Raw genomic sequence first — 14,532 nt, 5'->3', positions numbered from 1 at the left:
AATGTAACCGAATATTAACCATATTCACTGTAGGACGTATGTGTTCCAATACTTTTGCTCACCCAAAACCAGCGAAGATGTCGTGTTCTTAGCTGCCTTAATGTGAGATGCAAATATCAAGAAACTAAATGTACAATTCTAATTCATTGTTTGATATTTTAACCAGCTAAAACTTCCACAACTTCCAGGGAGGACTGTACATAGCTATAAACTAAAGCTTTTTAACATTTGTGGAACTTTGTGGAGTTCTAAGTGCTGTGAAATGACTGATCTGAGTTGACCTCGACAGCATCTGTGCTGTAATACTGTACATACTGTATCACTGTGCTTAGAGCTGTTTTGACACGTTGCATAACCCATCATTGTCTGTTCTTGTCGGAATGAAACCCTATGTTCTTGCGATATTGAGCTGTTTCGCTCCCAATTGTGAGCTATTTTAGCATGTAGTCCTTTTTAAGAGACTCAGTGTACACAAATGTTTTATAGGGAAAGTGAAGTTTGCACATCTACTGTAGCTGTGCTGTGATAAATATGCAAATATGTTAGAAATTTATATCAGGATTTCTTTATAACGGGCATAATTTATGAAGATGGATGCAAATAACTGTTTACACAACAAATGTGGCATTCATGAAAATCTAGAAAGTTTATCATAAAGATTCGAGCAACATTTTTCAATTGCAAAATATTTTAATTGCATAAATCAGTTATTTCACATAAACAACATAAATAAATTATTAAGAAAACTATCAAATACATAAATAAATTGTTACAGCCAGTCTTTAAATTGTATCTTTAGGCACTTTGCAGCCTGTTGCAGTAACAGATTGGATCCCATGTGCTTTATGTAATTTAATATGAAAAAATGAGGGATGGCTCACGACCTTTTTTATAGTACTGTATGTTAGACAAAACGCCGCAGTGGCTGAGCTGCATTATTGAAAACTACCTCGCTTAAAAAGCACTTGCTCAACACTGTGCCCTTTGCCTTTAATGAAGTTTTGTAGCCCTCACCAGTATACGTACAGTAAATGAACTGTGCTGTCAGAATGATTGACAGCGTATGGCTGATTGGCTTTTATCAACCTACACACACAAGTACTGTATGTAATGATATGATTTTTTTTTTCAATCTGCTGGAAATTTTGAGTTCAGTTTGAGCTAGAAGAATCAATAACTACGGCACAATGGGAAAACTAGTAATAGTAGTTACTAATAGTACTAACAGTAAATAACGACTCCAACACATTTTTATTTTACAGTAGTGTTTGCATCAGGCTCATCACATACTGTGCGAAAGGAAAACACTATTTTGTCAGCAGCAACACGATAGCTTTGAGCGAGAGAAGAAAAAACATCAAAGTGCACAATCAAAATTGTATTTACCCATCAAAGTGAGATCAAAGACACGTGATGTCTCTCGATCTCTGCACTTTATTTTCTATCATAAAGACAAGGTATGATTGAAGTCCATCTTTTCTGTCTCGCTCTGCAGCTGTCTGTCTAACTGTGGCAGCTGTTTACTGTTGTCTTGTAGAAACAGGAGGGGTATGTGAACTTATTTGATGTGTGTGTGTGTGTGTGTGTGTGTATAGCTACCAGGCAATCACATCCTCCCGTGCTTCAAGCTACTTATTATAAAACACTGTCAATGAAAAGTGTGTCTGAAAATATAAAATATAATAGAGTTCGGTTTTGAGATTTTGTTGGATTTATTCACGAGAATAGATTGCGAAACATCTTCTGCATCTTAAAAAGAGAGCGGGTGTACAGTACGTGCATGTAGGTGTCAGGTTGCCTTACGAACACGACCCTTTAAGAAAGTTTAACAAAACCTGGGAAAGCTTTGACAGTATCCTGGCTTTCTTACAACATTAATAGCCATCAATAAAGCACGAACACAGCATTAATAAACCATAAGGTCATGCCTATAAATGTCTCGAGAAGAACACATTAATTATTGACTTTTTTGTTAACTATCCCTGAAATAAACACTTCTGCTGAATTCATGATTAGTTATAAGTGGTTAAAAAAATTGCTTTAAAAAGTTCTGAGAGAAGTTTAATTTCATTAAACTTAACTACATACAAACAATAAAAAAAATTAAAATCCCTAATAAATTATAAAAAATTAAAAACTTGTTTGCATTCACGAATTAAATATGAGAAATAAATCATTTGCCATGCTTTGAATAATATTCACTATGCAGAGTTTTATCATTTTCCCAAAACAGCTTTTCAATCCCTGCTTAACGTTTAGTTAGTCATTAATCCATATTTGTTAATTATTATTATTATTATTATTATTATTATTATTATTATCATTATTATTTTAATAAGGATTGTAGTAATAGTTTGGTTCATATTATCTAATTGTCTAAATAAGCTTTTTTTTTTAAAGTTATTTCTTTAAAATTACCCAACAATAAAAATAATTAAGACATCAATTTATACACTGACTGAAAAAAAAAGCTATTTCAGAAGAGTCAAACTAAGGTGATTTTAATTGATTGGAACTGGGTTAAGAACGCTTCAACACATTATTAAAACCTGTAAGGGTAGTGTTGAATGGAGATCATGAACGGAGATCACTTAGTAAAGTTGAATGGTAAAAAAAATCAACTTAGCTCTGTTTAATAGTGAAAGTAAGAGCATTTCATTACACACAAAATGTGACGAGAACCTACAGGATTGGGACTAAACAGTTGTGTGGCTATAAGTAAAACACTTGTTTTAGAAAAAGCCTTTGATTTGCTTTAGAGCAAAAAAACTGGCCTTTGGAACAATGGAACAAAAAGGTCATGTGGTCTAATGAGTCCAGAATTGGTCCTATTCCAGGGTGATAGGTGTGTGAGGGGTGAGGAGGGAAGCTGATGAAGAGACACACCCATCATGCATAGAGCCCAGTGTACTGTACAAGCCCAATGTATCGCTCAGGTTTAGGCTCGGCAAAAAATGAAGTCAGCTGACGACCTGAATGTACTGAATGACCAGATTATCACATCTACACTACATGTTTATGTTTACATTCTGGACCATTGCACAAAGACACTTTTTTTATGCATATTTGCACATCGTTATATTTCTATTTGTACAGTATATTTCTATTTTCAGTTTCTATTTTTAGTTCTATTTTTCCTAGTTAAATTTTATTTTAATTTTTTAATTTTATTAAATTTTATTCATATTTATTACTTATTATAAGCTTTAATTCTCTTTTTAAGGTCACTGGCGGTCGTGTAAGCATTTCAGTACATTTCGTACTGTGTATGACTGTGTATGTGACACATAAAATTTGAACTTAAATTTGAATTTCTATTTAGTTGTTCTTCCCTGATGGCATAAGAATATTTTCGGACTTAAAACTGTGAACGGGTTTTCCTGAGTGCATGAGGAATCATTTTTCACGCATGAACTGGACACCACATTGTGTGTGTAATCAACGGCACAACGTGACTGAATGAAATCTTTTCCCAAGCAGCGTTCTGTATTAATCAGTGTGTAATTATTCAATATTTAAACAATCATCAATTAATGCATTTGTTTATCGCTTTGGTAATATCACCTGTCTATACGTTCCTGTTTTTTTTTTTAGCATATTTTTTGTAAATAATCCATTTTCAGCTTCTTCACACGGTTAAAAATCCAGCCTGGTGCATTCCGCCTTTAAATATTCACCTTCACTATGAGCCAGAATTTAATAATTAATTCAAAGCAGATTCGTTTTATTCGCTGTGAGCATTGTTACGATTGCCAAAGCCGTATTTAACAATCTCCCTTGCTCTAAATAAAGGAATTGTATTGTGGCATAAAGCTATAACAATAGGCTGGCATGGCTGCGTCCTTGTCCTGTTGACTGAACACTCGTGTGGCACAGGCTAATGGCCACTTCACACTTGAGCGCGTTTTCTAATGCTCTTTTGGGATAATTAAGTGTTCCTTCCTGCCTTTATTCAATTTGGACAATAGTCACAGCTTTTCGCTCTCTCGCGCTGCCGAAAGCAAAGGGCATAGAAGAGAGAAAAGGAAATGAGGGATATGTCTAAAGCTAACAACTGCAGATGAAGAGTGAATATTCGATTAGACAGGGCTTGATGGCATGATAGAATCTTACTCTTTATTTAACCCTTACCCTTTTATCTCTTTCTGCCATTTAGTATTAGCAGTTATATAAGAAGGGTGTTTAAGTCAAACTGGGACTTTTGATTGTGCAGAATAAGAGGACACAATTATGAGTAAAAACTCCCTTTATTCCTCTAAATAATTTGCTGCAACAGTAATAAGTGTTTCACTAGTGCTTGTACATAATCAAGGTAGAAAGTTTTCTGAAAATTGCTTGCTTTATGTCATCGTTGCTGCTGAAACGATGGCCTCCCAGGAACTCCCTGTCCATTAACGAAAAAAATGTCTTGTTTTGATCACCTAAGGCGTTCGACAATCATACGATGTCATACTGCATCACTGACCTTACTCTATGCTGTTTCTACATGTTGGGCCATTAGAGGAGTTCCTGGGAGGTCAGTGTGTCAGCCAGTGAGAAATGGTTCAACCTCGATGGTATCTAAGCACTAGTGACACACTGGGATAAGTGCATTAGTGTAGCAGGGAAAAGTATAAAGAGATAAAGGAAGTACTGAACTGTTATTCTGCACAATTAAAAATCCTGGTTTGACTCGAACGCCCTTCGAACTTATCACCACTGATCCAGATCCAGATTTTTTTTATTATTATTATCGTTGTCCTCACCTGTGTGACAGTGTCTCTCATGGTGGGTGAGCGCTGCTTGCGGGTGGTGGTGGTGGCCATGGTGGTGGTGGTCTCCATAATAGTGGTGGACATGTCTGCAAGCGGCGTGGTGGACGTGGTGTCTGTGGTGAGGACCGAGGGCACTTCGCCCACCAGACGCAGGTTACCCTGCACTTGTACATTCGGGTCTCCTTCCGCCGCTAACTTTAGAACCTGCAGGCCGTTGTAGTACAGGCCCGAGATTTGCCCTTGGAAGTTGCGGCCTTTTTCGCCGCCGCCGATTTTTATGAAAGCCTGGCTGTTAAAGATTGTCAACTGCCGACCTGTTGGGACATTGAAAGAAAGAAAGAAAGAAAGAAAGACAGGAAGAAAGAAAGAAAAAAGCAAGCAAGAAAGAAAGAGAGGGGATAAGAGAAAATTGTGAGCCAGAAAAGGAGGAGTGAGGGGAATGAAAAAGAGAAAAAAAGTAAGGTCTCTAAATTACAACACACCACACACACACACAAACACACACACACAGCATACAAACAGGCTCGTACAGCAAAGAGCCTCAAATCACTCTGAATTGTCCTGGTAACACGTAAGACGATTGGACATGGATACAACTATAGCTAGCGGTTAGATGCGTAATTATTGCATCCCATTCATCCTCATGTGTGTTAGCAAGACGAGAGAGATTTGTTTCTCCTTCCTTGTCTCCTTTGCCAATATCAGCGATCTGCGTACATCTTCTTCACAGCTCAGAGACAGTGAGTCAGGGAATGACCTCTGATGAGGTGTCCCCCCGCAGAGTGAGTGATGAACAGATCAGTAGGGGATGACAGAAGATAGATTTTACTATCTGTTATTTGCCTCATTGAGAGATACTGCGTAATTTTATGGACGTAGCAATTTATGACACGTGTGTGTGTGTGTGTGTGTGGATATTTCTCCGCTCATCTAATTATTTTCCGTGACCAATTTGCTTCTTCCCTACTCACGCCTGAGTCAAGCAACCAGTGTGGTTCCACAGTTTGATTCAAATTGGGAAACTGCACCAGACGTCCATTCTTAGATTCAATTAATGCTGACTGAGCCTATTATTTACTTAATAGCCTTGTTTGTGCAGATCACACTTCATTGATTTTACTGACCATGTGCGTATTCGAGAGTGTGTGCAGCGCTACATCGATTTCACTGCTGTTCTGCGCGTATGCGTCTTTGAGTGACAGAATAAGCTACGCTTTTCCATTAGGTTGACACTAGCATTAGCGAATCATTAACAGATCAGCCCATCTGCCTGAACCCCAGGAGGGCCGCTGATGACTTTAAGCTATAATGACGCCTACACAGATGACTTATGAAGAGGATCTATCTACGAGTTGATTTCTCACCGGGGTGAGCGGTTCTGGAAAGCATTTCGAAAAACGGAGCAACGATTTTGTGGAACTTATGTCGGATGCACAAATGGTCAATTATGGATGGCTGATATCGGCAAAGGAGAATATACAAACAACATATACACAGACAATATTTTGTCTCTCACATTTCTGGTCTCTCTGAAGAATACTGTAGATAAAACATTACAGCATGCCTGCATGGGTTCAGTGGTTTTCCCCATGTCTCGAAAAATGTTCCAGTAGGTACAGTAGACTGGTGACTCTTGCCATGGTGTAACAAAACAGTGTGTGTTGTTCCCTGCAATTGACAAGGTTGTATTCCTGCTTCCAGATCCACTGTATCCTTGACTATAATAATAATCTCTTACGGAGGACAAACAAATAAATGACCATGCTTTGAGTAAAATACAACCCTTTAAAGCGTGTATAGCGCTTGACCTTTTGTCAAGAGATGAAGTAAATAAGCAGTTACATTCAATTGCAAGAGGTCCAATCTTAGTGAAAGGTTTCCATCTAGCACCATAGAGGACTCACAACCCACCAAGAATCAAGGAAAAATTCCTAGGTTGAATCTTTTTATTTATTTATTTATTTTTTTTAGAAAGGTAGAAATGATAACCATCCTGAAAAATCCTTTATAAACTCTCAATTTCCTTTTTAACAATCATTCACTCCCAACAAAGCAGCCTTAAAGCTTGTTTTGTATGTCTTTTTACATGCTATGTAGTCAGATGTTCAGCTTTGATGAACCCTTGGTGGCATCTTAGATTGGCCAAACTTGTGGGGCAACATTATACAGTACAGTATACTATTGCCTACACTACTATAATGCATTAAATAATGTTGTGTTAAAATCGTTGACACGTATACCAAACTGTATATGGCATTGTTGCATTTTAAAATCAAACGTAATTGCTTGCAGTCATATTTGTATTTGTAGATTCCCAGAAATGATTCCACATTAAGATTGAGGAAGGTGGTACAGAGGTGTAGTGATTAGCACTGTCACCTTGCACCTTGGGGTCAGAGAGTTTGGATGTTCTGCCCTACTTGGTGGGTTTCCCCCACGGACTCCTGGGAGACAGTTTTCTCTCACAGTCCAAAGATTTGCAGAACTGGCAATGCCAAAGTACCGATAGTGTGTAAATGTGTTTTTAAGTGTTGATTGGAGATGGTCCACATTGGCCTTCACAGTTCCTAGTTGGACTACAAAGGTTCCTAGATGGATGGATGGATGGATATATGGATGGATGTATGGATGGATGGAACATTAAGGAACTCATATCTCTTTACAGCCTTTACTAGTTGTTTAACTGCTATTACTTTGAGATCTGTCCTCAAGTTAAGAAAATATTCCTAGGACCTTCAAGATACCTTTCCACTTGAAATGCTGCCAGCATTAAAGTTTGCAGCTACCAAGAAAGAAATATGTAGCGAAAAATATCAGGGAGAAGGTGAAAAAGACATTGGACATGTGTAGGTGGTAAAAGGATTATTCTTTACAGTGGTATCAATGCTGCTCTTCAGCTAAAAAAAAAAAAACTCCCAATGCGGTAGATATTCTTTACTCATATTACAAAAGTGTAAGAAAGATTCACATAAGAAGATATAACAATGATATAACTCAACAGCCTCTACATTTCTGAGAAGGCGTCTCACTAGACTTTGGAATTTGATTGTTGGGATTAGCGTTCATTCACCCACAAGAGAATAAGAGGTTATGCACTGATGATAGCCAAGGTGGCCAAGGTAGCCTGGTGCTCAGCTGTCATTCCAAAGCATCCAAAAGGTGTTTAGTAAGGATAAGATCAGGGCTCACGAGTTTGTCCATATTAATATTGTCAAACCTTATCTTTATAGACACTAAATTGTACACAATTGTTGGAACAGGTTTGAATATTCTAGAGAATTGTTTTTTTTTTCTTCCAACTGTTTGGGGAAGACCCTTGTATGGGCATTTTGGTCAGGTATTCTTAAAATTTAGGCCAACTTGTATACTGTATATGATAATGTAAAAACTCAGGATTTTACATTGCTTTGATACTTCTTACCCCTGGACTTGTCGGACTTGTTTCTCCAGTATAGAAACTTGTTTAACTCTAACAATTTTCTATTCGGGCTTAGTAGTTAGCACTGTGGCCTCACACCTTAAAGGTGAAGGGTTTGATTCCTGCCTCTGGTCTATGTGTGTGGAGTTTGCACCATTGTCTTGGTTCTTGGTGGGTTTTCTCCAGGTACTTTGGTTTCCTCCCAGTTTCATAGGCTATTTGGTGTTCCCAAGGTGTACCTTTTCTTGTATCCAAAGTTTTCTGGAATAGGCTCCAGGCTTCCCGTGATCCTAAACATAATAACGATACTCTTGTAACTATTGTTCATTAAGGAGGCAGGGGGATGTAGGTTAGTGGTTAAGGTTTAGGCCTGCGGATCAGGAGGTCCGTGGTTCGAGCTTGATGCCAAGAGACTGCCACTGTTGGACCCTTGAGCAAGATTCTTTACTGCTAAGTGCTCAGATACAATCTAGCATTGAGTTCACAACCCAACCGTGTAAGTAAAGCAATTGCCACACAAACAACGGATATATCTCCAGGGTGGGGAGTATCTGTCACCCAATGTGCCAGATGGCAAGTGGATGGACCCTTTCCCCCTTGTTTCTTATATTAAGTAGATGCCTTTAAGAGACACTAATATCTGTTTGGTTGTGCTTTTGTGTACTTTAGTTCTAGTGATTAAATCCGTTGTTTTATGATGCCTGGTTAAATAAGAAGTGGCAGCTGACTAGAGATACAATTTAGGGCAAGCAAATATCACCTACTGTATACAGACTTAGTTTAATGTAAATGAAATGATAGAAGCAAAAGGGGTCTGAGACTGACTTTAATAAAGAAAGACAGAGTAATAAGAACAACCGAGAGAGGGTTTTGTATAAGTTCAATCCTTCCCAGTGGCTCTTGTGTATCAGCCAGACTGTCATGCTACAACAGGCAAGAAAATGAAAAGTTGAGAGGGAAGAGTAAATGGACTAGAGAGAACAAGAGGATTGTATTAAAAATGAAGAACAATCTGGTTCTGTATTCAGGTTTTTGAGCTAGCCCGAATATATTCACTTCAATCCCTCACGCGAAGCTGAAGAGGCTCGGGAATAAAACCTCCATTATGGGTATGTACAGCTGTTTGATTTTTCTCATCTAAAAAAAAAAAAAAAGAAGAGGTGTGCAGGAAGAGGTGAAATAGACAGCTCAGACAGAAAACCAACAAATGGTTGTATAGTATCTTAAGAGCCAAGTGATAGGAGAGGGAACCTCAAAGTCTCAAGAGGGAACCAGTGGAGCACAAGAATTAAGTACATTGCTTCATAACCAATCCTGGTCCAAAGAGGAAAGGGATTTCTAGCCTTTCAGCTCCCATGTCAAGCGAGGAGAAGAATAAAGGATGGCAGTATTACAAAGACCATGATTTTCATCCTCCATTATATAGAATTTTGTCCTTATAAATACTTCCATTTCTGCAGCAACTAAAAACTAGTATTCTTTAAACCAAAATAGATATTTGCATACTTTATCATTATAGACAAAATAACCAATATTGCAAGTTTATGAGCAGATCATTTACACTTAATGTTTGAACTAATTTTCCAATCCAGTGCTCTCATCATGCACCTTCAGCGTAATCATTCACATGGTGCCTGTTGTAATTTAATTCCTAACCTTAAAGCCTTTCTGAGACACAGCATGCCTCCGATTCCCAGCTTCCAAGGACACTACTCCGCTTACTGTAAATCAATTTGGAGTGAAATTTGTGCGTGCGTGTGTGTGTGTGTGTGTTTTGTACTGCGGAACAATGTGTTCAAGTCCTGACAGGGTGATGGATGGAAAGGGGTTGATCTTCTTACTGCGAGACATGTGTCTCACTCTGCACATGCTGAGAAAATGAATTCACTGATCACAGGTGAAGTTCTTCGGAATGAGAAACGGAGAAGGAGGAGGAAGTGGAGGACGAGGTGGAAGAGGAGGAGGAGGAGAAGGATATTCTCTTAAAACCAGAAAACTAGAAGAAGAAGAACGTGTGAGATGAGAGGAAAACAAATGGATTGCTATAGATTAAAGGGAGGGACATGAGAAATGCTGGAGAAGATGATCGATATGGTACGCGTGAAAAATGACTCAAAATGGTGGCTTTACGACGAGGAAGATGAGATATAATGGCATGTTGTTCACATTTCCGCCAATTCTCAGTGTTTTGCTAAAGGGATTTATGTCTATTGGATTTTTTTTTTCTCTTATGATCTGGGATGTCATTTGCAAAGAGAAAACAGATACAGATACAGACGTTCATAAACTCTCCTCTGGCACATGGCATCACTCCAAAAAGCTGCCTGTAATTACGCTGTGGGTTATTGAAGCGTGTGTGTGTGTGTGTGAGTTTTGCATATGTGTGCATGTGGGCAGAGTGTTGCCATGCTTCAGTGACTAATGTGCAGCCTGCAGGTCTGCCACCGGGACTGAACAGAAATACGAGCCACATGTACGTGTGTGCATTAGCTTGTTTGCATGGATTTCCTGAAATCCAGCAGAGTTAAGTAGGTATTAACCCACCTGACTGGGTATGGCGGTGGAAAATTGGAAGTTCTCCGAATGTATCATTATACACCAGACGGATCAGGTATTTGCACCTGTTGTACAGTATAAGGGACATTCAAGTCAAACTGGGACTTTTGAATGTGCAGAATAACAAAACAAGGTTTGGAGAGTAAAGACTACATATTTTTTACTGTATATAATCCACTGCCACTCTAATGCACTCATACCGGTGTTGTCGTGGTGCTTGGATACCATCAAGGTAGAAAGTTTCCTCAGTATGCTAGAGCCATGATCAGATTGCCTGCTTCATGTTAGAAACGCTGGCCTCTCAGGAACTCCTTTAATGATCCAACCATGTTGAAAGCGAAGTCAGGGCTGTATAGGGGATGTGGCAATAATTTACAGCATTACAGAGTTACTGTAATGTGCAAGTGATGTTGGTGAACGATTGCGTGAACCGTTATCTATCTATCTATCTATCTATCTATCTATCTATCTATCTATCTATCTATCTATCTATCTATCTATCTATCTATCTATCTATCTATCTATCTATCTATCTATCTATCTATCTATCTATCTATCTATCTATCTATCTATCTATCTATCTATCTATCTATCTATCTATCTATCTATCTATCTATCTATCTATCTATCTATCTGATGTTCACAGGAACTACCGGTTTCGAGCCACCGTCCATCATTCATGGATATTCGTCCTTCTTCTTATTTACCATGAGTCTCATCATCGTACTGTGCTTGAAGTCTTCTGTAAATATCAGTTTTACATCTTCATTCATAAGAGATTTCATCACAAGTCTGTTCAAGTTAAAATGACTTTACATGTGGCTGCCTTTAGTGCTCTCAGTTGTTTCTCTCATGTTTTATGCGCACCAGTTGAATGTGGCGTTTGGGATACCTGATCACGAAATCAGTAGAAGTTGCATGATTTTATATTTTAACTAATTTTCCGTAGATAAAGCCATCAACACAGGACAATTCCTATAATACTGTACATCCATTAGTTGGTGGCTCAGCAGACAGTGTTGGTTCCGGAACTTAGAGCACACAGCAGGGATCCTCGTGTCCAACAACAGAGCCTCCTTTACTGCTCAATCAGTGCATTTCCAGGGACAGAAATAACAACCCAATCAGAATAAAATGCATCATGTAACCCCCTCAAATAGAACAGAGCCATCTGATCTGTAACTATTGGAATCAATTTTTAATCTGGAGTGATGTAATCCTCTCATAATCTATTCAATAGGTAAATATTAGCCATGAGACTCTCGATCTGATCGTTTCTCTCCTGCTGGAATACATATATTGTTTCTGAACAGATAACATGATGAGTTTTTACAAAGGAAATAGTGCTTCTGATCCCAAGCCATTTTTCATGTGTCAAAAAAAAGATACATTCTGATTAAAAGATTTGTGGATGTAAATGGACTTCTTGTAATCCATCAGTTAAGTTGGAATCTTTCATCAGATTGAAGAAATATTGTCCATGTAAAGCCTGCTAGTGAGTGCTCTTCATGGGATACGTGGTGATATACATGTACTTTACCTAATATATAGTTTATATAGTGTATGGGTGGGTTGGTACCACCCAAAAAAAAAGGAAAAAAGATTTCAGCTCGCATGATTAGCAATGTTTACCAAATGTGTCAGCAGACAAGACTGGGGAGACGTGGGTCAGGTGGCTAAAGCTGGAAAAAATGGGAGGGTTGCGTCAGGAAGGTCAACCGGTGTAAAACCTGGGTGAGGATTGGATGGTCCACTGTGGCGACCTCTTGATGAGAGCACGCGCAAGAAATTTATATAAGTAGACAAGATTATGCAATTCCAAGCATTGTTTCATAATCTTTACTGCTTTATCCTGTATTCAGAATCGCGGGGGCCCTGAAGCCTATCCCAGTAGACTTAGGGAACACGGTGGGGTACACCCTGGACAGGGTGCCAATCCATTGCAGGGCACACACACATACACATTCATACACTAAAGGCAATTTGGGAACGCCAATTAGCCTAATCTGCACGTCTTTGGACTGTGGGAGGAAACTGGAGTACCTGGATGAAACCCGCCAAGCACAGGGAGAACATGCAAACTCCATGCAGACATTGATGGGAATCGAGCCCGGAACCTGGAGGTGCAAGGCGACAGCGCTAACCACTATACCACCGTGCTGCCAATGCCAAGCATATATTATTAAAAATGTGAGAAACTGGGTCATATCATCCATGTCTCTCTGCTGACGAAAAAAAAAAAAATGTTTTCCTCCCAGAGTCAAATAAGAGAGAGAGAGAGAGAGAGAAGGAACAGATAGTACTTGATTCTTTAAGTATTCTTCATCTCCAGCTTTGGCTGGGTGAGGCTGCCAGAGTTGATTATGGAAGTAGGTGGCAGTTATCTCCTCAGTACAAGGCATGTACTGGTAATTAAGTGCTGAACTTTCTTTTTTTTTTTTCCTTGGCTGCTTTTCTAACAGCACAAGTAGGCGATTTTCCAGTCTCGTGAATCAGTAGTGCTTGAGAAAGAAAGGCTTGAGGAAAATTGCTCATGACAGGAAAAAGTTAGGTTGGGAGGCAAAGAAGGAAAACAAGCAAGAAAAAATAAAAAAAGGTTACTGAAGTTGAACTTAAGAACACGCAAGGGTGGACTGCGTGAGCTCCTCTGCCGTATGTGTCGCTGCAGAGGCTATTTCCCGAGATCAAAGCCCTGCTTGTGCCAGACCGGCCGGGGCAATAGCAGACAAACAAATTACATCCTACGACTCTTCAGAAGAGACCGAAATACGACAGCGTGATTTCACCGGATAAGTGAACTGCAGGATTCCAGGAAGAGAAATGGAAAAGGGCCAAATGTTAACAAGAAAGATATCAAAGAAATAAAGCCATCAGAGATCAAGTAGAAAACAGCGAGCTGGAGCTGCTGCGTAGGCGGACTGACATGTCCCTGGTTTGAGACGATGTTTCACGACACTCAATTGAGTGGGAGGGTTTGTTCATTAGCAATTAGCGTGACTAGAATCTGAATTAGCATCGTTGGTATGAAGGGTTAGTCTGAGAGTGGATTTATACTCAAACTACCTTCCATTTCGTTCTCATTCTGTCTGCTTAAGAAGACTATACGTATAGAATTCACACACTTTCTGCTTTACTACAAATGAGTGGTGCTGGATGTTTGCTGCTTTCGCTTGGGTATGCGGTTCAAGCTGTGGGGTTATAAGATAACGTTAGGGTATCTATTAGTTCTATTAGTAATTTAAAAATTAGACTTAGGCTGTACAATGTATTTAACCATGTATTTATATAATAAAATAGGATTTTATTAAATGAAGCAACGTTCGAGTATTTGTGCGTTTATCTTGCCTGGTATCAGAATTGTAAAAAGGATCTAGTAATTGAATTGCTTATTTGCATTTCTATTAGGCCTGTCAATACAAACGTATTAACGCATGTGATTAATCTAGAAATTTTAACACATTTCTATTTTTTTTAACACACACTAATCGCATAATCAAATTTGACTTTAATGGCTTTCCATAATCACAGCGTGGGTACTCGGCTGTGTGTAATAATAGCACGTTTAGCGCGGATAATAAGTTGACTGAGGAAACGTCACCGGGTGTGCTGAACGGCAAGTTTCATTATAAAGATGGACATTTGGATAAAATCAAAGTTGTGTGTTCGAGCTATATAAAGAGGAACTGTTTTTAAAAGAATACTGTACAGGAAATTAACTGTAAGATGCTGGAGTGGTGGCTCAGATGGCTAAGGCTGTTGGTTTTTAAATCTGGGGGTCCGGGTGGGTTGCCACACCCCATACTA

General features: G+C 38.9%; 1 protein-coding gene across 4 annotated transcripts in view; it reads right to left on the bottom strand.

Moving 5' to 3' along the window:
• The window catches only part of nrxn2b (neurexin 2b), a 703,577-nt gene that overhangs the window by 21,832 nt on the left and 667,213 nt on the right, over positions 1-14,532 (bottom strand). For all 4 annotated transcript variants that reach the window (XM_053479498.1, XM_053479499.1, XM_053479501.1 and 1 more), the window contains one exon: positions 4,746-5,068. In XM_053479498.1, the coding sequence (XP_053335473.1) occupies positions 4,746-5,068 (323 nt within the window). The remainder of the gene's footprint in view (positions 1-4,745; positions 5,069-14,532) is intronic.

The sequence above is a fragment of the Clarias gariepinus genome, chromosome 20, assembly GCF_024256425.1.
Source record: "Clarias gariepinus isolate MV-2021 ecotype Netherlands chromosome 20, CGAR_prim_01v2, whole genome shotgun sequence".
Classification (NCBI taxonomy): Eukaryota; Metazoa; Chordata; class Actinopteri; order Siluriformes; family Clariidae; genus Clarias; species Clarias gariepinus.
The sequence above is the reverse complement of the archived record's forward strand: the minus strand, read 5'-3'. Positions and strand labels throughout refer to the sequence as shown.